Source organism: Engraulis encrasicolus, chromosome 4 (assembly GCF_034702125.1).
Source record: "Engraulis encrasicolus isolate BLACKSEA-1 chromosome 4, IST_EnEncr_1.0, whole genome shotgun sequence".
NCBI lineage: Eukaryota > Metazoa > Chordata > Actinopteri > Clupeiformes > Engraulidae > Engraulis > Engraulis encrasicolus.
This window is the reverse complement of record NC_085860.1, coordinates 9805572-9833564: the sequence shown is the minus strand read 5'-3', so window position 1 is coordinate 9833564 and position 27993 is coordinate 9805572. Positions and strand designations below refer to the sequence as shown.

Here is a 27993-nt window from a genome sequence, read left to right as displayed (position 1 = left end):
TGAGCTGTTACTGAACATGCAATAAGCATAATTATCTATGTCTTGCATGTCTTGTTTGCTTGATCTGTGGCATGATCAACAATAAAACATCAAAAAGTGCTTTAGGCAGAGTAGATGAGAGAATGGCACAGACCCCCAGGGGAAGAGATCTACATCTGATCACTTGAAGCATTTATAACGGTTTGGGAATAAATTAAATGATGTACGAAATGGGCTCTTGATCTCTCTGCTATAATAGGCTAATGCAACATAATAGGCATTGTAGGCCTATTCGTATAAAACCAGACTGCACAATCATGTCATTGCTTCAAGCACTTCAAATATTTAAAGTTGTACTGTGTAATATTTTGGTAGTTCATTTCCAGAATTCATGCTGCCCATTCACAAATGTTAGGCCTACCTTTTTAACAAATACTTACCACCACCATTAAATTCTAAGTATTCATTATGACTGGGGATATTCTCCATGGTCTGCCATTTTGATTCCCAGAAATACACATTTTTATTTGCAAAATGTACTGTCATTTGGCAATACTAGTAGGCCTAAATATTGGTTAATTATTTATTCATTTCATGAAAAGATCAAATTTGGCAAAAGGCAACACCGTTTCATTAAGCAGCACAGTTGCAATACCTATTTGGCCACAATCTTACACCATGCACCTTTAAAAGCCATCTGCTGCTTTGCCTACATAGAACATTACAGGATACTTGTCAGCCACAACTAGGCCTACACATAGCCTATTGAAGAACTGGCCTACTGCAACTCGGGCCTACAACCTGGTCATGGAAAACAAAATAAAACTATGTTATATAATTCCTACATCGTTCACACCTTTCCCACAAAAGTTTTTTTTTTTTTTTAAACTGTAGGGATGTAGGCATAACATTTTTTCCCCTTCACATTGAAGTCAGCTCTGTGTGAAGTGATGCTGATTGCTGACAAAATAATGTCTTGGAATCCTCGCGATACTTGACTGCGATAACACAGTCACGTGATTGTTTGGACCAGTGCAGCATGGCTGCTTCCATCAGAGCAATTCTGCTGTAGTCTATAAAGCTGATTACAATTGTTACTTATGTTTATGAAATATTGAATTAAAACGCATCATGAAGACGTTCTACGGCCGTGCTGATCCATCAATGGGGGGCATTGATTGTGAAGAAGAAGATGAGGAATACGACTATCACCAAGAGATTGCGAGGTAATGCCAGATGACGCATGGACATCTCTGTTTCTCGATTCTTTGACCTGTTATTACACGCTCACTGAATATAACTTTGCGAACTACCAATGACGACAGGCCATATCTGTGTTAGATAACTAACATTGATCAATAGCTGGCTTCTCATAGACTGTGACGATGTAGTGCCGTGTGCGTGTCAGTCGTCGAAGACTGTGTGCATTCCTCATATTCTACTGTACCAGAGACTGTACTGACTAGGTTCTCATCCAACAGGTCCTCTTTTGCAGACATGTTGCATGACCAGGACAGAGTGAGTATCTGGCACTTAAGAGACATCTTACAATACTTCTGTGTGTAGGTCCTTACTGCATAATCACGGCATTGAAAGTAACTATAAATTGGCCTTCTGCTGTAATTGTTGTTTTTTTAATGTCTGGTTGTACTGTGTGCGTGTGTGTGTGTCAGAACATTAAGTATTACCAGGGTATTAAAGCAGCCGTCCAGAGGGTAAAGGCTCGTGGTGAAAAGGTGACTGTCCTGGACATTGGCACTGGAACTGGTCTGCTATCCATGATGGCTGTCACTGCTGGAGCAGATTACTGTTACGCAGTGGAGGTGAGAAGAGAAGTGAAAATCCTGTCCCTTCTTATTAACCAGATCTTGACGTCTCTTCACATTTCTTTTCATGTTTCAAATAACACCACAAGGGTATGGCAAGACCAGGCTAACTTGTTACAGATCTCACTGCAAAGATACTGGCGCCATATTAACCAGGTACCGCAACATATGGCGTCTGTACTGAACAACATTTCCTCTTGTGCTTCTATTTCTTCCACCTGTAGGTCTTCAACCCCATGGCGGATGCTGCTGTCACTATTGTGAAGAGGAATGGGTTTGCAGACAAAATCAAGGTTATCAATAAACATTCCACAGAAGTCACAGTGGGGCCAGGTGAGGCTTATGATACACGTTGGGGTGCTACGCTGAATGAGGGTCATGCTTATATTTTTGACCAAAGAAGTTGTTAACTGAGATTGTCTTTGTTACAGATGGAGACATGCTCACGAGAGCAAACATACTTGTCACCGAGTTATTTGATACAGAACTGATTGGTGAGGGAGCCTTACCCAGCTATGAACATGCCCATATACACCTAATGCAGGTAATGTCAACTTGCCGTATCTGCGATATGGATTTATGTTGACTAAAGTCCTCCTTTTGATACTGATAATTTGACCGTACAATGAGGTCGCATCATTGAATGAGTTACCGTCTTTCCATTTTTTTATGTATTGTGTGTATAATGTGGTACTTTTTGTGAATGCCCAGAACAAATTTCCCTCAGCACCTTATAAATGAATCTTGAATCTTGACTGTTTATGAACATACCCAGCTGATTAGCACAACAGGGATAACAACCTCTGTACATCATCCACAGAGAGGCTGTGAAGCTGTGCCCCATCGTGCCACCATATATGCCCAGCTGGTAGAGTCCGAGAGGCTGTGGAGTTGGACCCAACTGCAGCCCATCGATGTGGATGACGGCAAGAGGCTGCTGCCTCCTCCAGCTGCGGTTTCCTGCTCAGGGGCGCCCTCTGTCTGTGACATCCAGCTAAGTCAGGTCTCCCCTCAGTCTTTCACAGCACTCGGACCATTATGCACCATGTTCAGGTGAGTGTGTTCAGCCAGCCAGGGCATGGAATGATTTGCGTGATCTGTTTAACATTATATTTATTTAACGTCACATGTATGTGTGTGTGTGTGTGTGTGTACACGTGTGCGTGCGTGTGTGCACACGCATGTTCATTGTGTATGTGAACTTCCTGTAAGCGTCTTTGAGTATTAAGAAAAGCGCTATACAAAACAGTAGTAGTAGTAGTAGTAGTATTAGTAGTGCATTACATGTAGGGTTCTCTATTCATGTTCAAATGGGAAGAGGATGGAATTGGAGCTACCATCCTTAGTTAAACAGACTCAACACATAAGCCTTTGGTGTATTTGTTTTTAACTGACCAATGTTTGAATTTTATGTAAAACCACTCAAGATTAAATGCTTCTATCTAAAATCAGCAGTGTTTTCCGAGTGGTGGAAATCCATGCATTGGCTTGTCTGAACTCTCTAAGCTTATATATTTCTTCTGTGTTTTCATACACATTGCCTCCCATCCCTGCTATACATCTCCTTACACTGTGTAATGATTATATTGACAATAAAGGCAGTTCTAATGTGTGTCTCTAGGGTGGACTTCAGCCAGCCGGTGAGCAGTGCCTCACAGTCCTACTCATCCCAGTTCCAGGTCCAGGCCAGCGGGCGGGCCCAAGTGGTCCTGTCCTGGTGGGACATAGACATGGATCCAGAGGGCAGTATTGTATGTTCCATGGCCCCCAGTTGGACCTATGCAGATCCCCAAGAGGGCCCTGTGAGTATGCCTTAGCACTCAGCACATAAAGATTCGAGACAGTGACCATGTTAGATTTTGGTAGATTGAAATATCTGCTTGTAGTTGTACAATGAGTACAATGCAGACCATTTTATTGTGTTTGCCTGATAAGAACTTAATGTATCGTAAGTCCCCATAACATCAGTAACATTGTTTTGGTTATTTGTTTAATCTCATTACTGAATTGTCTGATAAGTGGCGGGATCACTGGATGCAGAGTGTCTACTTCCTGCCCTCTGAGATGGCTGTCAGGGAAGGGGAAGAGGTCCGTCTTACTGTAACCCATGACGACTACAGCCTCTGGTACAATCTCTCCAGCAGGTAAATAGTGAACTTGCACAACAGATTGCACTATACCACTTGCCACCTGCCAAGGCTGCCATCCTTGTTTTCAGAGTTGGGCGAATAGTTAAGTTAAGAAGTACAGTGGTTCAATTACATGTTCATTGGATGTAGACTTTCTCAGAAACTGTGGTTGCACCTTAAACAGTAGCCTTCTTGTCTAGTCAGCTTAATAGCAAGCTGTTTTCTCTTTTTTACAGACTTGACTTTTTACTGTAATGGTCGTTTGATGGAATAGTCATAATTATGAAGGCTGTTAATGGCGTTCTAATGTTCTACAATAGAAATAGTAATGATTTTTCTGTCTCCTCAGCCCACAGACCAGTACGGGTTCACTGTTGGATCGGCCAATGTGTACTTGTCAGGCCCATCTTGTCTGGAACCGACCTCGCTTTGGAGAGCTCAATGACAGGCACAGGAATCGGAGTTATATCAAGGCACTCCGCAGAGTGAGTAACAGTTCCTTCTTTCAGTGTGTGTGTGTGTGTGTTGCCTTTCCTGTCCTTGACACAAATTGGACTTTTATTTATTGTGTATGTAAATGGATGGCTATTTTTTTTCATATTCGTAATTATTTTTTTATTCAGGTCCTGAAATCTGACAGTGTTTGTCTCGGTATAAGCGATGGAAGTCTCCTTCCCATACTTGCCTCTATGACTGGAGCCCAAAAGGTGAGTCTGTCTTTGACCTCTGTGTTTTCTGTCATATCAAGAAATGCAAATACAGTAGCTGTTGAACTGTGAATCTTCTACCTTCAGGTTTTCTCAATTGAGAACTCTGGCATGTCCCGACAAGTCATCGAACAGGTATTGCTTTTTTCTTCTGTAAACCTGAGATAGGCCCAACACCGGAATCCTAGTCTCGTGCTCTGCTCCTTAAACTCTGGACTGTAGAAAACATTTCATTTTAGTTCCTAATTTACCAAGTTTCCGTATTATGATGGGATCTCAGTCGTAGATCTCCCTAATCCCAGGATAATTGTGTGATTGCACTCAATTAATATAAACTGTTCTTATTATGAATATTCCAACAATATCGGTTAAGTCTGAGTCCAGCTGTCAAGGGTTTTATATCCATTTACTTGTAGAACTGATTTGCATGCGGCCGACTAGTTTCTTTATGCATGTCCATCCCATATGAGAGACGTCTAGAATAAATCAGAGGTTAAGGTTGCTGGAAGGTACCATACTTATGAGATCCTAAGCCCCATACACTTTACCCCTATTCGACTGCAATAGGAGGCGAGAGGTGTATGTCAAGAGCTACACCCAAAAAGATCTGATCACCCCGCTTAAGTTCCAGTTTACAATAACATATTTTTATCCTAAGTAGACACCATTGACACTCGGGCTGACCCGAAGTTTAGCGTCCCACTCCACATGGAGAAATGTCCTTGGAGCTGCTACGTTTCGACAGTACAATAACCTTATGAAGGAATAAACGGGATCTACAACAAAATATAGATCAATGAAAGTTTTATTACAAGACAAATCTAATTCTACGACAAAGTACAATTTGAAAGAAAGTCAATGCATACCTGAACAAGAGGAAAGGCTACACGAACGAGAGATTCGCAGAGGATCTGGATACAGAAAAAACCTGATAGAATTCATATTTCCCCCGTCTTAAATGAATATTTACCACGTGGGTCACCTTGGCCAGGTAGCCAATAGGCTGCGACTATTCATTTGGGCTGGGCTACTGTAACCCAGAGGGGTTGGGCAAATGCCCGGCCCTTCATTCATTCCTATGATTCTAAATCTTTAATAAATCATCTACGACCATTTTCAACACCAATACCTTGTCACCACCCGAAATATGACCATCAGATTGATACCAAACACATCGTAGCAATTTTCAACATGTCATAGTAAGCATTTAAGTCACACATCTCAGATCTGGCGGGAACTCCTGTAAGGTGAGCTTTGAACATCTGGCCGGCTGACCAGAGGTGTGCGCGGAACACACCCTAGAGGGGGGTGCGCGCTGAAATCAGCTGGAGAGCGCGCGGGAACGCACTGGCCCGGAGGTTCCGTGGGTTATCACGCCTGGAGGTGCGCAAATGGAACAGGTGGCCAGGGTCTCCGAGCGATTACTCGAAGGGGGGTACTCACTCACACAGTACTTTTGAGATCCCGATGTAAGATATGCAAAGTTTATCTCCGAAGTGAGAAGATAGCATAGAGGAGCCAAAACAATGGTGATAGATTGCAAACAAAAGGCATTGAAATAAAGAGAAGAAACGCAAACAAATGTTAATATCGCGCCCCTGAGCCACCAGCGCTGTGAATTCAGCGCTTCTTCGTCCGGGCCCATATGGGGGGATGTTACACTTCTTTTGCTTACACCTAGTTATTTAATGTGGAAAATGTACTCAAGGCAACATGACTGACAATAACCTCAACATTTATTTTCAGATCCTTGAATGCAATTCCCTGAAGGACGAGGTCCAGTTGTTAGGGATGCAACCTGAGCAGGTCACATCTGAAGACCTAGAAGGCCATAAGGTATCTTACCTTGGGCCAACTTTCAGAAACACAATTTTAACTGAATTAGTAGGTGTATGGCATGTGCAGTCTCTATCTCTTTTCCTGTCACTATTTATTCAAAAATCATGAATGTATCATAGTGAAACATTGATAATGGTGTGGGGGTACTTAGAGGTGATTCTACTTTTTTTTTTTGAAAATCTAACCTCACCCCCCCAAAAAAATGATTTTGACAAATGTTAGTTGATCCATGTCTGTGGAACTCTCAGGTGTCGGTGCTGATGGGAGAACCTTACTTCAGTTCCAGCCTGTTGCCATGGCACTCTCTGTACTTCTGGTACTGCCGCACAGCCTTGGCCCAAACACTGCAGCCCAACGCCACCATCTTGCCCAGTTCCGCGACTCTTTACATCATGGGAGTCCAGTTTCAGGTGAGAGAACTTGGTATCCTCCTTCTTCTTTCTGTTCTTTGCCCTCTATGTGAATGTTATTAACCTTATGATAAATGTAAAAGTAAAGATGATAAATATTATGTATTTTTATATGCATTTTCTCGTCCTCTCAGGACCTGTGGAGGATACGGGCTCCAAGTGGGACCTGTGAGGGCTTTGATGTGACACCGATGGACGAGATGGTCCAGGTCAGACTCATTTCTTTAACTGTCGGTAATTTTTTATATTTAACCGTGGGATACCTTCACTGGGTCCTAACAAGTCTTTTGATCTTCCTTAGCAATCCTTGGACTACCGAGAGTCACGGGAGGCTGAGCCACACCACCTGTGGGAATACCCTTGCAGAGGCCTGACTGACCCTCAGCCTGTCATGACCTTCAACTTCCAGAAGTGTCTTCCCGAGCAGCCAATTAGCAGTCAGGGATCTGTGCCCCTTCTGAGGTAGGCAAACAAATCAGAACCCTGTTGCCTGAATGTTCAATGTTGTCTTTCCTAGAACAGACACACAATCTAAGACTGCTTTGGAAGCCAGGTGATGTACTTTGGGAAGCATCATGTTGAAAAGAACACATTGTACTGCATCTGAATTCTTAAGTTTGATGCCAATATTTTCTGAGCAGGGGAGGACGCTGCCATGGAGTGGCTATGTGGATGGAGTTCCAGCTGACTGATGAGATCACTCTGAGCATGGGCCTCTTGGAACCTGTCAGTGAAAAGGTGTGATTGCCTCCAAGAGACTAGCCTTATCCTTATCATGATGTTAAGTTTACTAAGTCCCAGAGGTATCAACCACTGGTATCAAAAGTAAAAACCTTGCCATACATTTTGCCCAACAAGCAATGAAAAGCAATTAGCCACTCATAGCCTGAAGATTATCTACTCTGACACTGGAGTAATAAGTGTTTAGTTTCTGAGGTCAGGATCAACACCTGGAAAGTACTATCAGGCAGCTTAGTTTTTTCTGTATTCAACTCTCTTCCTCTCCGCAGGGGGCCTGCAAATGGAGTCCTCATAGGAAGCAGGGTGTGTACTTCTTGAAGTCGTCCTGGGACAGCGTAGGAGACGGGAGGGCTTCAGTGGCCTACAACCTGACCTTTGACCCTAAATTGGGTGACATCAAAATGGACTTCTCAGTTGCCTCACCTTGAAAACTGCCCAGAAGACTCCATTGCCTTAAACTTTATGAACTGCTGAGTATTGTTAAAAAGACTTTGGATGACTATTTATTCTAGCCTCTGTATCTGTCATATTGTAAACCTCCTTTGATAATACATTACCTTCTTTTGTAAATATATTGTCTTTACACATTTGTTACTATTCAAATATCATTTTTTAAACAGTCTATTTGGCCAACATCAATTTTTGTGGTTTGTAGAGATACAATTGTAAAAAAGAAAACACAGCTTGACACATTGGGGTAGAAACATTACCTATAATTATCATTTTATTCTTAAATATTACACTTTATACACATCAGTAATACATTTCAGAATTGTGTGCGCTTGATTTACTAAACAAGGATTATTCTTCACTGCCACGTTTAGCAGAAGGAAAAAAAAAATCAACGTCAAGATTTAACTCGATTGGTTTGGTGAATAGTCACATATTGTATGATCAGAGTAAGCTCAGCACGAGAAACTACTGACAGAAACGAGTTTGCATACTTGCACATTATGTTTTCCATTTCAGTTCTGTGTTTGTTACAGATCAAATGGAAAGCATAACTGTATAATAACTTGTACAGGAGGCACAGGAAAAATTTGAATTCTCTGCCATTAGACAGGTTGACGTTGCAACAGCTTTGAAATGGCATGATGGTGACTGGTCTTTTAAGAAAAATATCTGAACCTGTAACAAAGGCTGGCAAGGGACGGGGATGAGGAATGTACATAGTGGCAAGAGGCTGAACAGGTGAGAAGGGTGGCTCTATGCATCAGTCAGTGTCATGTTATCCAGAAGGACCTTCTCCCCTGGTTTGAAAGCAGGCATCCCCAGGTACGGACAGCTGGCACATCTAAAGGCGTCACCCAAATAGCACTGCAAAACAAAGTACTTGATCACAACCACTGAAGTTCAGCACACACCCAAAACAAGAAAAATGAATGTCTGTGACCTCTACCAATGACTCTATACTTTGGCGTATAGCCCATGAAACTTACACTTCCACAGGCAGATTTAGGCTGGCTGGCTTTCTGAGCTCCTTTGCTTTCCTGGTCCAATTCTTCAGCTAGTCCGCATGTGCTAGTAAGGTAGAAAGGACAATAAGTCATATGGGTTTGACATGTCTCTGGGGTAAAATAGAACCTGAAATTAGAAATCTCAAATTTTGACAACTTTGGAATGCATTTTTCGTACCAATTCTTGCACGCCTTTTTCTTCTTTTTTGCACCTTCTCCACACGTGGGTGCCTTGAGAGAGGCTGGATCAGGTTTCTTGAAGTCATCAGCGTCCAGAAGAGCATCGGAATCTATCAGGTCCTGCAGACAAAGTGACACAAAAGGTGCAGTTCAGGAATAAGACATACTATAGCATACCTGCCAACCTTTAAAAATGTTTTTGAGTAGCAACTTATCGCGGCGCGGCAATTCACGGCGCAACAACTTGGCATGGCAAAGCAACGGGGTCGCCGGCGGGCCCATCTGAGAGGCTACTTTGTTTTGCATAGTCTGCCCTACACCTAGGGATGCCAAATGTCAACAGGGAAGATATGAGACACTTCATTCAGGCAGGGGGGTCCTCCCCCAGGAAAAAAATGCTTTTCTTAGATGCAATGTCCTGCATTTTAATGTATTTTAGCCTAACATCCCGTGTATCTGGCAAATAGTTTATCTTGCTCTTCACAGTACTTTGAACTAACATAATTTATTAAACTTTCATGGAAGATGTTTTTTTTTGTTTCACACCATAACACCAATAAAAGACTATGATATAGTGTGCTGGAATTCAGGCCTCTAAATTAACTTTATTGATCACCAGCCAATATGGCTGTTAATCTTACTAGTCAAACATACCACCAGTCTGGCTAGTAGGCCTAAGTGGCTATTAAGTTATCCTATGTACCAGCCAAACAGAGCATTTGGTCACTTGGGGGGTGTTAAGGAGCTGGAATTGAGTATGAAATTGAAGTATTTGCTGATTATGTTTTTGGCTGTAGAAGGTACATGTAGGAAAATGTATAATTTGATTATAAAATACCGAGGCATTTCAGTGATTTTATGAACAAAAAGTTGAATTGTAATGATTCTTACATCATCTCCCCCAATATTAATAAATGGTGATGTTGTCACCTACTGTGAAGAAGCATCAGCAGTAGAGAAAAAGATAAAGACAAGTGTTATCTAAGCTAGGATAATATCAGGTTAATATTATTACATTGGGGGCTAACATCAAAATCACACTTTCAGCATTCATTCAGTACAAAATGCGTCATGTAGTGGCTCTACTGAGGGACGGGGGCTAATGGCCAGTGCTCTTGGAACTTCCACGGTAACATTTGAGGGGCATCGCTTCTTTTTTTCCACTTCTCTGCATAATAGTAGGCCTATCTACCCTCATCTGCCGTCGTGAGTTGGCTATAGTTCACTGTTCGGCACATATGATGATAGGAGAATTGATTTTATTAATAGATTGCCATACATACGTGATTACGGACAGTAGTCGTGGAGTGATGCCAATTTGGTATGACGCACGAGTCACGACCTGTTACACCTGTTCACAGAATGGGCCATGACTCAGGGGGGAACAGTATTCCTATACGGTGTCATGGTAGGTTACGGATGTAGACATACTCCGAGCACAACCGTTAGAACTATCGCTTTATTTTCCCGAGTTAAAATGATCCGGCGCAAAGGGAAACCGAATTTGGTTTGCTGCTAAATGTGCTAATTTATAGCGCGGTCATCGACACATTTTATCATTCGGAAGTTATCTCGTTTCGGTCCAATATCAAAACAAGCAACAACATATTGCCGTCAAATACGGCGAAACATTGGGTGAATCATTACGAACAGACTCGGCCTTTAGTTATTTTCATAAGTTTACGGATTTAACAACTGGACGCAATTCACTATTCCCATACAGGCTACCTTTCTCAAAGTCCTTTACCTTTGAAACGGTGATTTTGACGGTGCTCAGTAAAACTACAGCGACAGTACCAAGATGGATAATACATGATGACAGGAGGAGGACACTTGTTTCAGAGATTATAGGAGTACATTAACCAGTCTCTCTGCTTGCGTGATTTCGAAGCAAACTTTCTATATCTGCAGCTGATGCCTCGACTCGAGAGGAGCGCAGCACAATGAAGACATCCAAACTAGCGCTCTGATTGGTCAATATTCCCCCCCCACACACGTTGCTGGCCAATGGAAAGGCCAGCGCGAGACAATTGCAAGCAGAGCCATGTCTACGGCTCTGTGTGGTTGCAAGTCTACAGAGCAATTTATAAGGGCCCATGAACACTTTGCTATTGGTTTTTCCCGTATTTTGAAGTGACAGCGCCGTAGTTTGATGTCAAAATCCGTATCTGCTACACAAAATGCGTAATGGTCGGCAGGTATGCTATAGGCTGGATAAATCTTGTAGAAATTATACAAAAGAATTATACAAAAGAAAACGGGACAGCAAAACGTTCAATGCCCAACACTGAAGATGGTTAAGACCAAAACTGACGGGCAATAAAAACACAATGTGGAGTGCTGTCTTGTTTTCTTTATTTAGAAAAGAAATGTCCACACAGAAATACTCACTACGTCGTCATCGTCCATGTCATTGGCAGACAGAGTCCACATTTTGGCTGCACTTGGGTCCAGGGCTGGCTTTTCTGCTATAGAAAAAGTGTACCACACCAATTTACAAAATGTTATTGTCAAATGTCCTTCATTGTCAATCTCAAACAAACAAGCACACAGTAACAAGTTACACAAACACCACAAAATCTCACCTGGTTTGGGAGTCTTCTTGGCAAAGCTGAGCTTGAGCTGCGTGGAGGCTCCTGCCTCATAATTGGGCTTAGCTGCTGATAAACGCAGCCGTGACAGAGTGTTCCCCTGGAAGCCTGTGGTGGTCCTCAGAGCAGTGGTGGCCTCTTCGCTCAGTGCCTCTTTTTTCACCTAAGGACAGAACTAGGCTGATGAGTGACCTGCTCAACAATACGTTGTGTGTGGAAAATTAGCAGGACTTCGCTTCCAAATGTTCTTATTTACCTCAGTGACTGATATCAGTCCAGACAGCTTCAGGACCGACATTAGCTTCTCCGCTGACCTAACACCGTTGCTTTCAGAACCTGTTAGAAACAATGTCAGATGGTTTAATAGATGGGGAATTTTAAGCGAAAATATTCTTAAGTCCAAAAGGGGGTCTTCGCTAAAAAGTTTGGGAAACACTGGTCTACAATGACAGTCTTGATCTGAAGTCTGCCTATATTCTGCTTTGGATTGCCTCCAAAAATGTATAATTATTTAACAGTTATGTTACATTGGTATTACATGTTTGTTATATTACATTATGCAACAGTGACATGTGGCTCATTTTCTTTATAGAAGACAAAATATGAGCTCCTTACCAGTAACTGCCTCCTCTAGAACAAGCTTCCCTCCAGGTTTCATGATCCTCGCAATTTCTTCAAGCAGTTCAGAGCTATGGATGACCGCACTGTCAGGCAGGATTCCAGATAGAACGCAGTCATAGCTTGATGGACCATGAGCAGCTGATGAGACAACAGCAATACAAGTTATTATAAGAGATGATGATCCTAGTAGTGCATGTTATAACAGGGTTGTTTTTGTTGACAAACAGGTTAGTGACTTAATACTTACATAATACAAGCCTTTCTATATTCTCCACTGACAGCTGGCCACCACTGACAAGGCCACCTAACGTTTCTGCAAGTTCTTTCAGGCCGTCTGGAGATGATGGCTGACTCCACAACAGCAGAACCCGGTCACCTGCCTTCAACCCCAAGTCTGCCATTTCCACCTGCAAAATGACATTTTATTGAAAGGATGCACAATAAAGTATGCAGCATGTATGGTCTCAAGCATGGCAGACTACAAAGGTTATGTGTGTGTGGGACAAGGGTCTTCAGAGATAGGCAGACAGACCACATGGTAAAAGTTGTGAGGCAACAGTCCATTTTGGTACTGGCTGGGTGTCAGCAACATTGTCCTTGAATCAGCGCATAACAATGCCAATCTCTTTAACCCTGACTTGCTGTATACTTGTTAGATGATTCCTTTTTGTACAGACATTATACGCGTATCTGAAACCTGTATGGTCCAAAATATCCCAAGCATTGGGATAGCTGATCAAGTAAACAAAGAACATTCGAGCAAGTTGGAAGAGAAAAACCTTGTGGCTAGCGGTGTCTGACAAGGCCTAAATGTGTAGGCTACGGTGTGGGTAGCTGAGTGTGTTTAGGAGAAGAAAAAAACAAAACAATTCAGCATTTTTTTAAGACACTGCTTCATGAAACCAACAATGCGCATTGGTGAAAATGTTGCCCCATGTACACTCGTGTCTTTTAAGCCATTGATGTGCGCAGCTATTCTGGACTTTACGGTCCCATTCACTTCAATTCATTTTTTTTGGCGTTTTACATATTTCGGACCGTGCGGACGCCGCTGTACTCGTGCGAGGAAAACAACAATTGTCTCGGGTGCTAAACATGGTCATGGAACGGCTTGCTTAACCAGAATGGTGTGTGTTGTGTCATTTCGAAGATAATTAAAGAAAATCTTATTACAATGGGATTTCTCATAGGCATGGTTTTGCATGTCTCTTATCTCTTTTCATGTTGACTGAGCTATCACCGTTACAAGTTTACAAGGTGCACAGCGCACATATGTATGCATACAAAAAGGAAGAATACATTTCACAGTGTAATTCTGCAAATAATTCACTTCACAGTTAAGTGTTATTACATAGGCACCATGGTCATCAATATGTGTGTAAGAACAAGTGAAAAAACAAATCGGTCAGTTTGTCAAAGAGGAGATGGTAGATATGCGCACCATAGTACAAAGTATGCATCACACCATGCTTCTGAATGATATGAAGGAAAAATACTGACGGCACATAGCCTACGTCTCTTTCCTCAATAATGCACATGCCACATATCACTCAAGCAACATTATCTTCATTAGCTAATGTGGCCACAGGGGGGCGATATTGTAGGGCACGCTGAGACATTCGGATTCAATTGAACTCACTATTAGGCTATATAACAAATGTTGCATTATAGGCTAGGCTACTACATATAGTCATTAATTGGCAAACAATTCATGTTGTTTCTATTGTAGTGGGATTGCTACATTCAATAAGTTTCCAATGTCTTCCATCTCCTCTGTCTTTTCCATGTTTGTAGGTTAAGAATTAACAAACAAAATCTTAACATTGTACTGCATGTTTTAGATGGGCCCATGTACAAAGTACTTCAAGTCTGTCTGTAGGGCACAACAAGGGTCTGTGAGAAAAGGGTGCTTGCGCTGCTTTAGAAAGAAGTAGCCGAAGCATCACAAACCCCTCTCCATCGGGTCAGAGGAGGTGGAGAGAGTCAGGACTTTTAAATTCCTGGGAGTGACCCTGGCGGAGGACCTGTCTTGGGGCACCCACATCGCCTCTGCTGTTGGGAAGGCCCAGCAGCGCCTTTTCTACCTGAGGAAGCTGAGGAGCTACCACATCCCCAGACCACTGCTGGTGAACTTTTACAACTGTGCCATCAGCAGTGTTCTGACCTATGGGTTCCTAGTGTGGTTCTCCAGCTCCTCCAAAGCAGATCAGCAGGCACTCCAGCGTGTGGTGAAAACAGCAGGGAAAATCACTGGAATGCCTCTCCCAGAGATTAGTACCATCTACACCACACGCTGTCTACGGAGAGTGCATAACATCCTGCGTGACAGCCACCATCCTGCCTACCATCTGTTCCAACAGCTACCCTCAGGTAGAAGGTACAGGTCCCTTCAGAGCCGCACCGAAAGACTGGCCAAGAGCGTTTACCACCAGGCCATTAGACTTTTGAATTTGCAGGACTGCTGAGGAACATTACTGTCTTAAATGTTATCCATCTATCCTTTGGACATTCTCTGTGTGTGTGTGTGTGTGTGTGTGTGTGTGTGTGTGTGTGTGTGTGTGCGCGTGCATGTTTGAGAGAGGGGGGGGGGTGTCGTATTATGCACTTAATCTCTGCTGCACTTTAAGTGGGATGGGGGGGCTGGGGGGGTCAAGCACTGGTGTCACTTTTACCTCGTTTTGCACTTTACTTGGAAACCTGCTACTACTAAGTATTGTACCCCAAACACAATTTCGTTGCCTTTTTGACAATGACAATAAATTCTTGAATCTTGAATCTTGACAATGTGTAAATGCTTCCATTACATCCTATAGGCCTACATATGATGGCTACAAGAATTTCTGCAATGTGTTGTGTTGTTTTGAAGAAAATTGAATAAAATCTTATTATAGTGGGATGTCATTTGCATGATTGGACAGGTTTCATATCTCTTAGCATGTTCACTGCGTCATCACCATTTCATCTTTACAATGTGCAGAATGATCAGAACTTTCTGTAATTCTGAAAATAAGTAACTCTGAAGTTAACAGATCATACCACATATGTAATAAGTAGTGCAAATTGAGAATGATTAATTTCTCAAAGCAGACACTGTGGATGATATCTAGCATAATACACAGTATGTGTCGCTATATGCTCCTGAAAGATATGCTGAAGACATACTGAAGGCACAAATATTTATTTACCCAATAAGCCTTATAATGTAGGCCTATATCAGGAGTGAGGTAACATACACGTGAGTAAAAGTTGAATGCTGAGTGGCCTTGAACCCACAACTTATGGTATGGACAGCATGACTTCATCCACTAAGCTACCACAGTTTCATAAGAAATGTTAAGACCAGACAGATATGTCGTCGTTGTGCATTTTAACACAATAAATCATATAAAATATATTTTCCCTGCACCATTACCTCATTGTCTGAAGTATGATGAAGAAATGATTGTAGGCCTATATGATTTTTTAGTGCTGTGATAATGTGCACAACAAGAAGTTTTCTGGTCAAACAAAGTTTACTGAAACTGTGGTAGGTTAGTGGATGAAGTCATGCCTACTATTCCACAGGTTGTGGGTTCAAAGCCCATCAAAGGATTATTTTTACACTCGTGTATGTTACCTCACTTCTGATAGGCCATGATTAGTCCAATTCAGTACAGTATTTCTTCAGCGTATCATTCAGGGGCATATTTCGATGAATACTGTGTATTATGGTGCATATCTACCGTCTCCTCTTTGACAAACTGACCGATTTGTTTTTTCACTTGTTCTTACACACATATTGATGACCATGGTGCCTATGTAATAACACTTAACTTTGAAGTGAATTATTTGCAGAATTACACTGTGAAATGTATTCTTCATTTTTGTATGCATACATATGTGCGCTGCGCACCTTGTAAACTTGTAACGGTGATAGCTCAGTCAACATGAAAAGAGATAGGAGACATGCAAAACCATGCCTATGAGAAATCCCATTGTAATAAGATTTTCTTTAATTATCTTCGAAATGACACAACACACACCATTCTGGTTAAGCAAGCCGTTCCATGACCATGTTTAGCACCCGAGACAATTGTTGTTTTCCTCGCACGAGTACAGCGGCGTCCGCACGGTCCGAAATATGTAAAACGCCAAAAAAATGAATTGAAGTGAATGGGACCGTAAAGTCCAGAATAGCTGCGCACATCAATGGCTTAAAAGACACGAGTCCCATGTACTGACGGCTAACTACCAGTTAGCCATCTGATACTCGTTCAACGTGACGCAGCATATTTTTTATGGTTCAAAAAGGCCCAAGTAAAACACTGGAATAACAAGACATTTGAATTAGCGGTATCGTATTATAAAGTTATAGACTTACTCGATATAAAATATACCAACGAAGTACCCCTCTGGATCCCAGGTTATCACAGGACGCTCTCGCTGGCTCGCTACTAGTGACGTACAAAACACTGGCGTTCGATACGTAATGGGTCGCGCCCTAATTACGCAGTCAGTGTGCAGGAGAACGCCAAGTTCCATCTGGATATGGCTGCGCTAATAAGAGGACTTCAAGCTGGGAGGGCTTTGCGAAGTCTGGGTTGTGGTGAGTCTTGAAGAGTCTTGTTTGTTATTTTATTCTGTGGTAACCATATGTATCTGTCAAACGCGTACACAGCTCTGCCACTACAACGCTTGTGTTCGATAGTGTGGCTAGCAGTCACAGGCTGCACAGCTAAATGTCATTTGGAGTTGAGCAAGGTGATCTTGAAGGACAGCAATACGCAAGCAAACAGGTTATATAGAGAGAAGAGAGAACAAGTACAAGAACGTTCGTTATCTATACAAGAGTATTTAACAATAGTGAAACGACTTTGCAAGAAGTCAACATAAAATTACCCTAACGTTACGTGAGGGGGCGTCACTCCAAGTGGGTTGGTGACTCTGGACAGCGTGAGCATCCATCAGGTTTGTTTAAAGTTAGCTTTCGGGCCGATAACACTCCTGAGTTTTCCCTAGTCATTCCAGAAATGCTCATGACATTCACTCAAAACGCTAACTCCTTCCTCTAGTGGTAGTGCAGAGAGCAGCCAATCCCCAGTGCACCAGCATCAGACGGGGCATCCACCGTGCTGCCCTGCTGCGGGTCCATGATGACACAAAGAACCCCTCACCTGCCTCCGCTTCTGCCACTCATCATGCACCTCACTCCGAGGACACCCATGCATCTGCAGATCCAGGGGCATCTTCTGCCACACACGAAGCGTCTGCAGGTGACACTGCCACAGGGCAAGAGGACCCCCATGTTAATACAAGGTATGCAGAATAATGCAGTATACACATGGCTATACCAATATTAATACATCTACAAAGCAACCATCAGTTTTGAAACATGGCACATACAGTATGTTGTAATATCTCCTTAGAGACACATGCAATGGTTAAGTAATGAATGCTGAAAGTGATGCAGCTGATACTTGCTTTGGAAGCATTTGTGGTCCAAAAATATCATTTGGTTATTGTAGCGTACACACAAATTTGCACTGCAAACTATCCTTTCATCTGCCCCTTCATTTGTCCATCCTTCATTTCTTCCTTCCTTCCTTCCTTCCTTCCTTCCTTACTCTGTCTTCACTGCAGCTACCAAGACCAGAGTGGGGAGCAGAATGAGGACTATGAGACAGAGGAGCAGCTTGCGCAGCGCATCCTGACGGCAGCCATCGACTTTGTGCCCCAGTACGGCTGGACTATGGAGTCCATCGCAGCAGGAGCAGAGGTTCGTACTTAACTTGGTTCAACTAATGTTACTAATGTCAGTCAAAGATCAAAAAATGAAAACTTTGCTGGGTTTTCTTTCTAATACATGTTATTCCATTGAGTACTGATGTACTGATGATCACTGATCTACCGGTCATGAGTGCATATTCTATCAGCTGATTTAGAGCTGGCTGGATCAACATTTTTGGAGGGTTTTTTCATTCTCAATGTTGGGATTGAGAACCTGTGGCCACCTTGTGCCTCCGTTCACTTTCATTTCACTTCTCAGCAACTAGTTTCCATAAAGTGATGCTAAACGGGTTGATGATGCATCAAGCTAGGGACACTTGTGGTTGGAAATGGAATATTAGTATTTATTTGAATTGTATTTCCTCGTATTTTAAAAACAAGCTGTTAGTTAAGCAGAAGTTATGGTTGTAAGACTGTATTGTGTAATTTATGTTCCCCCGATGTCCTTGTTTCTCTGCCAGACACTGGGCCTGTCATCTGCCTGTAACGGAATGTTCACCAACGGAGCAGGAGATCTGGTGCTTCACTTTGTGGCCGAGTGTAACACCCAACTCACAGAGATATTGGCCGAGCAGGAGAAGCAGATCCAGCTTGGTCAGGCAGAGTAAGTCCTCCACCTCCAAGGATAAGCTGCGCATAAGCGGTGCTTTTGTAACAGATGCTCTGGCAATCCTGTCTGTGTAAACACAGTATGCACAGGCCTGAAGCATCTTAGGCTTCATGTCTGAAATCAGGCATAGGACAGAAGCCTACATTTTAACATGTGCTTTTCGATAGTCATAGTGACTTTACACTAGAGGTGCTCCGATCACCATTTTTTGGCTCCGATCACCGATACCGATCACCAAAAATCCTTATCTGCCGATTACCGATCATTGCCGATCACAAAAATGATTTCCTATTTTTTTAATAGCCTATTAATTATCCTTATTGAATACCATTTCTGCCCATAAACCAATCAATCTTAATTTGCACATGTCTATTACTAGGCTATTATTATCATCATCATCATCATCATCATCATCATCATCATCATCATCATTATTATTATTATTATTATTATCTTTCAGACTAGTGTTGGTAATACAGTCTACAGTATTAATCAATGTATAAGTTATTGCATAGAATAACTAAACTATTTAAGATTGAATTGAAACTGAAACATTACATCAAATAGTCTTCCACATACGAGAAAAAAACAACCTGTCGCTTTAAATGAGCAGCCTCGTGAGGAGAGCCCCTCCCCTCTCTGTCACCGTCCACAGTTGCAGTGCTCCACTACCGTTCTGAATCTCTCTCTCAAGTTTTAACCACATCTGTCGCCGTTTGGTGTTTCAGCGACTATCAAACTAATCGACTGACTGCCAATTACAACTTTGAAAACAATAATTGACATGTTTGTGCTGACAACGTGAAGTTGTCGCGTGCTGACCAAGGCAACTACACAGGTTATAACGTAACATGGCTCACTGGCGAGTACTCAATCGCAAATTACATTGTCAGGTAAACGGCGCATGGATCGGAAAATCAGATCATTGTTGATGCAGATATGGTTATGAATGGTGGAAATGAAGGGGGGAATGGCGAAAAGTTATAGACAAGCAAAGATGCCTTCTTTTGGTGCAGTTGCAGCTGTGCAGAGCCAGCGCCTAGCCTACATGCAGCGCCAGGTGTAAAGGCAAATGGTTGCGTGAGGAATTTAATATCTCTCGATCGGTTTTTTGATCGGCATGTTTTTCCGATCACCGATCAGGCTATTTTTGGCCATTATCGGCCGGTCATGATCGGCAGCCGAGCAATCGGAGCACCTCTACTTTACACAAATATTTAGTTAAGTGGGGCTATGAGGCATCACAGGGGGGGCTTGCGCCATCTGTGTGACATCTGATTCTGTTTTTTTTTTTCCCACCCAAGGAAATTATTTCCTGTCTCGCCAATAAGCCAATATGTTTAAAAGCCCTCACCAACATCATATTATGAACACACATCTACAATGTATTCGACCGCAGTCCCTCTTTCAGGGTTCCCACTGGTGCTTGAATTCCTTGAAAATGCTTGAATTTCAAGTCTTTCAAGGTTGTGAAAAAGCTTGAATTTTTGCTTGAAAAAGCTTGAAATTTCTGTCAAGTCAAACTCAATAAACCAAATAGAAATTAATTGTGACGGTACATAAAAAAATTGCCATTCGACACCCTAAAATAGATCAGAATGCAGGAAACTGCATCTTAAAAACACAACATTTTCTGGGGGAGGACCCCCACACCCCCCTCCCACCACACTTCCCATGACCATCATCAAACACAAAAGGTGTATTAAAAGGTGCTGGGAAAACTGAAAATGTGTTGCTTCGAGGTGCCTGAAAAATGCTTGGATTTGTTCATGAAAAAAGGGTGGGAACCCTGCTCTTTGTTTTATCTCACCTTTCCTTTGATTGTGCACGCCGATCGTAAAATCGGTCTGCGCGAGTACTGCTGTTGCTTGGAAACCATATTGTTTATTTACTAATTTAACTCAGGTCAGACACAACTACGATAGTGCCAGCCAGGAGTGAGTTTTGGAAAAAGTTTGAGAACCACTGCTATACATTAAGTAAACTTCAAAAAGTCAAGTTTGGACTTGATTTGCTGCACTTGATAGTAACATTTAATTGCCTATTTGATTGTAATTACCTGGTGAAAATGCTATTTAAATGCTATTTCTTTTACAGATTTTTGTTTTAGCTTTTAGAGGGGTTTGCATCTGAACAATGCATATGTAATTGTTTCCTGTTGTTTCATACCTGTATTATTATAGGAAAAAGAAAACGGCAGAGTTTTTGAGAGATGCGGTGGAGACACGGTTGAGAATGCTGATGCCCGTCATTGATACTTGGCCACAGGTATTACCATATTAGATATAACTTTGACCACAGTAACCCTTTGGTGCAGAGCCTCTTTTATGACCTAATTGTCACCAAAATGATAGTGGCCATATGTTAATCTGTGACTCAAGACTGTTGGCAATGTCATAGCAATGTTGTTATGATGTAGTTATGCTTTTTCAGCAAATAGTGACTAGGATCGGCGGCGATCTCATCTGCATGAAATGATTAATGTATTGTAATTTAACGGTTTCAATTTTTTATGTTTGTTTCTGATGCCTTGATTCTCAGTCCTAAAGCTGTGTGTGTGTGTGTGTGTGTGTGTGTGTGTGTGTGTGTGTGTGTGTGTGTGTGTGTGTGTGTCACAGGCCATGAGTATCCTGATTCTTCCACATAATATCCCACACAGTCTGAAGCACCTGTCCACCCTAATGGATGACATCTGGTATTATGCTGGCGATCGCTCCACAGATGTAAGTGCACTTTTTAAAGGTACTGTACATGCATACCAAAACCAGCCAAAAGCAAACAGTTAGCTGCTTTCGACGTGATCTTGACGTGTTTGTTTTAGCGCATCACAGAGCGACTTTGGCTTGTCAACCTGGGACATTACAAGATACTACGTACATTCCAATTGGTTTTCGCCAAAGCCGCCATAGCTTATTATTACCATGAAGTTAACTGACATTAAACTTATGAATTTCGCTCTCATCACCCAGTTCGCTTCACCCCCTGGTAAATCCACTTTGGTCGCCCAATTCGCTGAGACGCCATAGAGAAATAATGACTTCTGTTGCTTTGGTCATTTCTGGTCTGCATGTACAATTATAGCTCTCCTTCATAACCAAGCTGATTTTACCAGTGTCATTTCTAAGCTTCATGGACAACAAAGGTTCCTCTATTCTGTCCTTATTGTCCTGTTTGTAAACTGCACAGATGAACTGGTACACTAAGCGGGCAGCGTTGACGGGGATCTATAACACCACAGAGCTGGTGATGCTACAAGACAACTCCCCTGACTTCCAGGACACATGGAACTTCCTCGACAACCGTATCCAGGATGTTGTCAACATGGCTAGTACAGCAAAACAGGTATGATGGTGGTATTGTTGAAAGTCTGTTAACCACTCTGAACAAATTCACTGGCTTATTCTTTCTTGTTTACTGACTGATACTAATGTATAGCAACTCATTTAGCAACTTCTACTGACAGTGTGTCTGTTTTATATTCCCTCTTATGGTATATGACCTTTTTCTTTGTGACGTCTCTTCTGTCTCTCAGGTGTCGTCTACTGGCGAAGCAGTGGCCCAGGGGCTCATGGGGGCTGCAGTTACAGTAAGTGTTATTATGGGGGCAAATCTGTAGAGCATGTCAGCGTAAAGAAAATGAATAAAATAGCTATGGGGGTTATGTGTGAAAATGCATTGAATTGAATATGATGGATATGTTATATTTTTTTCTACTGAAATTCACCCCCGCCCCCTCCACATGTTGCTGTGGCTAACATTGCCCATTTCCTTCTGTTAACAGTTGAAGAACATCACAGGGCTGAACCAGAGAAGATGAAACAGGACTGCAGTATACTTCCACATCCCTCACAACCTCTCCCCTCACCACTCCACAGAGTGTGTGCTTTATGCCCAAGAAACGAGTTTTGCCATTTCACTTGAAAGCAATTGTAATGCAAGGGGTGGTGTGCTTGGCATCCTTCCTTTACTGTAAAGAAATTCAGTTTTACCCACCTGGTTTTTAACATCAGGGTAAGAGCAGTTACTATCTACACCCCAGCCTGTGTCCATCCCCCGACACCAGAACTGTTTTTCCAATGTGATCCTTAAAAAAAAAAAAAGTAATGCCAAGCATTAACATCCTCTCATTTTGAGAATTCTTCAATAAAATGTACTTTATGTTTCTCAGGAGGTACTTTTTTTCACAACACAACACCCAAGGACATATCCAAATATACAGGAACAGGCAATTGTATGTATTTAATTAATGTATATAAAATACACATGACGCAAGGAAAATCCCATGTGTTGTTTTTGTGTTTTAAAATTGGCATACTGCAGTTGAACCGATTGTATATGTGTAAACTGCCAATTAAACCACCACCATAGGTGGATATTACTGTTGGAAATGCCATTGCAAGAGTAAAGCACTTTATTAGTAAACTGATTTGTAGATTGTTCTTGGAGCTGTAATAACCACCACATGTGGCGTATGTTTTCGTTTGTTTACCTTGCTGTTGGAATCCACTTAATTAAGTTGCGATAACTAATGTTGGGAATATCAGGTTTTGATTGCAAATATATGTTAATTTTGAAACACTGATTCTGTTAAAACAGTAATGTAAAAAAAATGCATGGTCATGCACATTTTTGTTATTTGCTGGAAGGAAATGTCTAAATTCACTGAGTAACAACAGCTTGAACGAACACTTTTCAGTGTATGATTATAAGTTTGGTGTTAGAACATACAGTTAGTAAAAAAATAATTAATAGAAATATCAGCTTTGAGATTAGATGAGAAATGTGCCCTGGGACATTAAAGGGTTTTAATGTTTTAAAATAGACAGGCATGCCTGGGCTTTTATTGCATTATAACGGGACACCGGAAGTGTATTTTGACATAACCTGGATGTGAAACCTAAAGAACCAATCATATGCCTGGCATTTAGTACCGCTGTATGAAGGTGTTTATTGTGGTTTGAGCGGCGAGTGGACTACATTTCTACTAAATAAGTCGCGCATTGCAGTTACCAAAATGCCGTATGCCAATCAGCCGACTGTAAAAATAACAGAACTTACAGATGAAAATGTGAAATTTGTCGTAGAGAACACCGACTTAGCGTAGGTATCCCATGTACGCACTTGTGGTTAGCATGCTTGTCTGTCCTCAGCATCGCCGCATTAGTTCATGCACCGATTTCTTAACGTTGTTACTTTTATTTTGTTGTTGTTGATCAAACTGTGGCCAGCCCTTCATTTATGTTAAACTGCCATATTCTGTGTCATTATCTTGCAGGGTTGCTAACTCTGTCCGACGTGTATTTATGTCGGAAGTTCCAACAATAGGTAAGGGGGGTCGGTATTCTTTGATGGTTCATGTCACTGTTGTTAAATGATGATTAGCGCACTATCATTATTCATAACTGTACTTTTGTGTTACCCTAACCATATACTGTAGCTGCATTTAGATATTTGCCCAGTCTTCCTCTGCTTGCTCTGCTTCCTCTGACCTGTTTACCATGTTTTTTTGTGTTTTTTTTATATAAGCATCTGTCAGGTCAGGTGTAATTTGAAGAATCTTAATAGCCCTATGCACTGTTGCATAGGCCTTTTATATTTCCATCAGATATGGTGATGATCAACTTATCACTCTGCTGCATGTGCGTTTGGCCATATGAATATTGTAACCGTGTGTGTGTCCCCCGTATTTAGCCATCGACTGGATCCAAATTGATGCCAACTCCTCTGTTCTTCATGATGAGTTCATCGCCCACAGAGTTGGTGAGTTACTTTGAAATGTGGCTTTGTCATGGGGTGTATTACAAGATGGTGATTGGGAGGAGTACCCTACTGTATAGGATAGTAAGACAACAGTTGGAAACATTGACATTGCATGACCTAATAACCAAAAAATAGCATTCAAATTTCTCCAAAATCATCCACAGACAAAGGTATTTAATGGGCAGTAATATGCCTCTGACGTGCTGTGTAACAATGTGTATAACTTTATCCAGTCTATTATTTATTGTAACAATTATTGCTCTATTGCAAATCTAACATTACATTGCACTGAATCAAGGCTGCACCCATTCTATGACACGAGATCCTTAATTGGCCCTCAACGGCCCATAATCCATCTCTCCTACAGTATGGTTAACAACTGTGATGTCGCACGTTTTAATTTCTAGGTCTCATTCCACTGACAAGTGATGACGTTGTGGATAAGCTGCAGTACTCCAGAGTGAGTTTTAGTTTTGTTGAATTAGTTTGAAATGTTAACACAGTTGGTGTACACAGGATGTACTATATAGTTCACATATTTGATCTGAAATATTGGTGCATGGGTATGTATGCATAAAAATGCTGACATGAAGCAAGGAATACGTTCTTGTTGTTAATATATGCATACTAGTGGGCAGACGTAAAGATTAACTTCCTGTTGTGATATTTCTGTGTCGACTACAGGATTGTACGTGTGATGACTTCTGCCCTGAGTGCTCTGTGGAGTTGACCCTGGACGTACGCTGCACAGAGGACCAGACACGTCACGTGACCTCCAGAGACCTCCTATCAACCAACCCACGAGTCATTCCTGTAAGGGGATGCATAAAATAATATTAGTATTGCATTTTTGTATAGCTAGTATTATTCAAGGATCAACATGGTTTATTGGTCATGAGTCTACTTTTTGGGTGTGCCGCCCTGCACGGCAGCAAGGCACCCTAATTTCCCTTTAGGGATTAATAAAGTTTACTCTACTCTAGATATTAATGATATAGCGATAGCAGTGACATTAAGCATAGATTACATCTTTTTAATTAGTAGATATAATCTATAGTAAATAGATGCATTGAGCTGTATCCTTATATCTCCATAGGTGACGTCAAGGAATCGGGACAATGATCCTAATGATTATGTAGAACAAGATGGTGAGCAAATGCCTCTTTTTTATCCCCTGACTGTGTTAACAAGTATACATACACTGCATACAAAATTATTAGGCAGACAATTATTGTACATTTTCGGCACATTTTTCCAACTCCAGCTTATATGAACTTGAAAACCTATTGGATTTAACCTTTCCAGGTAATGCACTTTCGTTTAATAAGAGAGGGTGTTGTAAGGTGCCCACCAGGTGTGCACACATTAAGTAACTTTGTTAACCTCTGGGAAAATGGGCCACTAAAGAGATGTAACAAACTGAAAAGTCTATAAACGAGGGATGTGGCTCGTTTTCCAGAGGGCTGTGGCTTGAAATTGCCAAGATATTGGTCACATGATTGCAAAACTACTGTGTCACATCCATCTTTACAAATCCAACGGGGTCACAAGAAATATGTTCACAAAGTTAACTGCCAAAGAATGAGAAGAATTAAAATTGAAACTACCAGAAAAATGGCACGCTGCAGTGTTGTCATATTCCAGAACTTGAAACCTTCTCTTCTTTCTGTGTGTGATTTGATTCCAACAGACATCTTGCTTGTCAAGCTCCGTAAAGGCCAAGAGCTGCGTCTGCGGGCCTTTGCCAAGAAGGGCTTTGGGAAAGAGCACGCCAAGTGGAACCCCACGGCAGGTGTGGCCTTTGAGTACGACCCGGACAACGCTCTCAGACACACCGTTTACCCCCGCCCAGAGGAATGGTACAGTACATCTGTTTTGACACCTGACTGTGTTTGAGAATGACAAATTATGCAATATATTTTTTGAGTGGAGGAGAGGTATTTACACACGTTTTTGTCTCATGCTAGGCCAAAGAGTGAATACTCAGAGATTGAGGAGGATGAAGTGGAAGCTCCCTTTGACCCCAATGGCAAACCAGAGAAGTGAGTGGTCACCGCATAGAGGGTTGTGTTGTGGTGGTGGTGGTGATTTGGGGGAATGGGATGTACAGCACTGCTAGGGATGGGAAAAGTATGTAAGCATATCTGAATTACTGCGATCTATGGCTATGAACAGCTAAAGACTCCTGCAAATGGTCTGAAAATTGTACTTGCACTGATTTAATGTGCTGTTGTATACTGCTTGAATACCCAGATGAATCCCTCTTCTTTAAGTTCTATCATCATGGATGGGTTACCTGACAGCCATGAACAAAACAGATTGTGACACCAATTTACTAATCTGCAAATGGATGTGCGTGTTGCACTTTTGATCCAAATCCCCGGCAGGTTCTACTACAACGTAGAGTCGTGTGGTTCGCTGCGGCCAGAGACCATTGTGCTGACCGCCCTGTCCATGTTGAAAAAGAAGCTCAGTGATCTACAGACACAGCTGAGCCACGAGATCCAGAGTGATGTGCTCACCATCAACTGAAGAAAATGCAGAGATACATGCTGTAGTATTACTATAATTCTATGGCATTGTTCACAAATAGACTGGCTAAGCATTCAGGACATTATGGGCTTTGTGCCTTGCCTCACTTTGGCTAGTAGAGTTGCACCAGTCGCAAATATCCACAAGAACTGAGTCCTTTTAAAATGTCTTGTTCCTTTGTTTATGTTTTCTAGAATAATGTAAAACATCTGGACAGCAATGTCCTTGTGTTGACTTGGAAAAACTGTCCATTGAAAAATACTTTTGACCTATTGATGGTATTTTATGTAAAATTTGTGATGATTTATTTTCTTTACAAATAAAGGCATAAGATGGTGCACTTTGTATTTACTTCTTTCTTTTGGATCGACATGTACATTGGTGTATGCTGAAATCTGTCGGGCCAAAACAGTGCAATTGTGTGCCAAATCCCTGGATGCGCTTGTATTCCAAAAGCATGAGTGACTGTCCAACGTCACGTGCAACCGATCTTATAGTTTATTAACGCAATCTCCTTGCTGTGCCTTTATATTGTAATGTGAACATATTGCAAATGACGAAATAACAGTTAAATGCACTTTCGTAACAGGGGCCAACCTATTTTGTGCCAGTAGCCTACTACTGACCTTGGATCGTCTGTCGACCGTGTAGGTAATTAACCGTCCATGACTGTAAAAAAAAAAGAAAAAAAAATGGTGCTGGACCATTCCATGTGGCAAGATGAACGGACAGCGGCGGGGGGAAAAATGCAGATGCTTCAGATGTGGTCTGCTTTGCCGCGTCATAGCCTATCACAACACTAGCTTGAGCCGTGCGCACTACAAGGATGCTAAGCCATGGAGTGA

The 27993-nt window shown here is 41.8% G+C and overlaps 4 protein-coding genes across 5 annotated transcripts; 3 read left to right on the top strand and 1 right to left on the bottom strand.

The window, feature by feature from the left end:
• Nucleotides 1-978: 978 nt before the first annotated feature.
• On the top strand, nt 979-8203 carry prmt7 (protein arginine methyltransferase 7). Its single transcript, XM_063196651.1, has 17 exons — nt 979-1205; nt 1461-1497; nt 1653-1802; nt 2030-2138; nt 2237-2349; nt 2626-2858; nt 3427-3607; nt 3825-3949; nt 4284-4419; nt 4558-4641; nt 4729-4776; nt 6388-6477; nt 6729-6890; nt 7025-7099; nt 7192-7352; nt 7532-7628; nt 7901-8203. Exons 1-17 carry the CDS (start codon nt 1111-1113, stop codon nt 8057-8059), a joined length of 2055 nt encoding a protein of 684 aa, XP_063052721.1. The 5' UTR covers nt 979-1110; the 3' UTR covers nt 8060-8203.
• Nucleotides 8204-8329: 126 nt separating this feature from the next.
• Nucleotides 8330-16942, bottom strand: ciapin1 (cytokine induced apoptosis inhibitor 1). 2 transcript variants are annotated; one of them, XM_063196654.1, is made up of 9 exons: nt 16841-16942; nt 12728-12887; nt 12475-12618; nt 12116-12195; nt 11854-12022; nt 11660-11733; nt 9267-9388; nt 9071-9152; nt 8330-8948 (listed from the first exon to the last, which is right to left on the bottom strand). In XM_063196654.1, the coding sequence occupies exons 2-9, from the start codon at nt 12879-12881 to the stop codon at nt 8838-8840; spliced, it is 936 nt and encodes a 311-aa protein (XP_063052724.1). In that variant the 5' UTR covers nt 12882-12887; nt 16841-16942; the 3' UTR covers nt 8330-8837. The 2 variants fall into 2 exon arrangements, with proteins under 2 accessions (XP_063052724.1, XP_063052723.1); XM_063196653.1 differs by having other exon boundaries at nt 11660-11736; nt 16841-16941.
• A 6-nt stretch (nt 16943-16948) lies between these two features.
• On the top strand, nt 16949-23019 carry coq9 (coenzyme Q9 homolog (S. cerevisiae)). The gene is made up of 9 exons (XM_063196652.1): nt 16949-17065; nt 17532-17775; nt 18100-18235; nt 18708-18850; nt 21040-21124; nt 21475-21579; nt 22043-22198; nt 22389-22442; nt 22638-23019. The coding sequence occupies exons 1-9, from the start codon at nt 17008-17010 to the stop codon at nt 22671-22673; spliced, it is 1017 nt and encodes a 338-aa protein (XP_063052722.1). The 5' UTR covers nt 16949-17007; the 3' UTR covers nt 22674-23019.
• A 741-nt stretch (nt 23020-23760) lies between these two features.
• polr2c (RNA polymerase II subunit C) lies at nt 23761-27488 on the top strand. The gene is made up of 9 exons (XM_063196655.1): nt 23761-23956; nt 24132-24181; nt 24548-24616; nt 25024-25076; nt 25301-25429; nt 25713-25764; nt 26307-26475; nt 26584-26658; nt 27004-27488. The coding sequence occupies exons 1-9, from the start codon at nt 23871-23873 to the stop codon at nt 27146-27148; spliced, it is 828 nt and encodes a 275-aa protein (XP_063052725.1). The 5' UTR covers nt 23761-23870; the 3' UTR covers nt 27149-27488.
• The last annotated feature ends 505 nt before the right edge of the window (nt 27489-27993 follow it).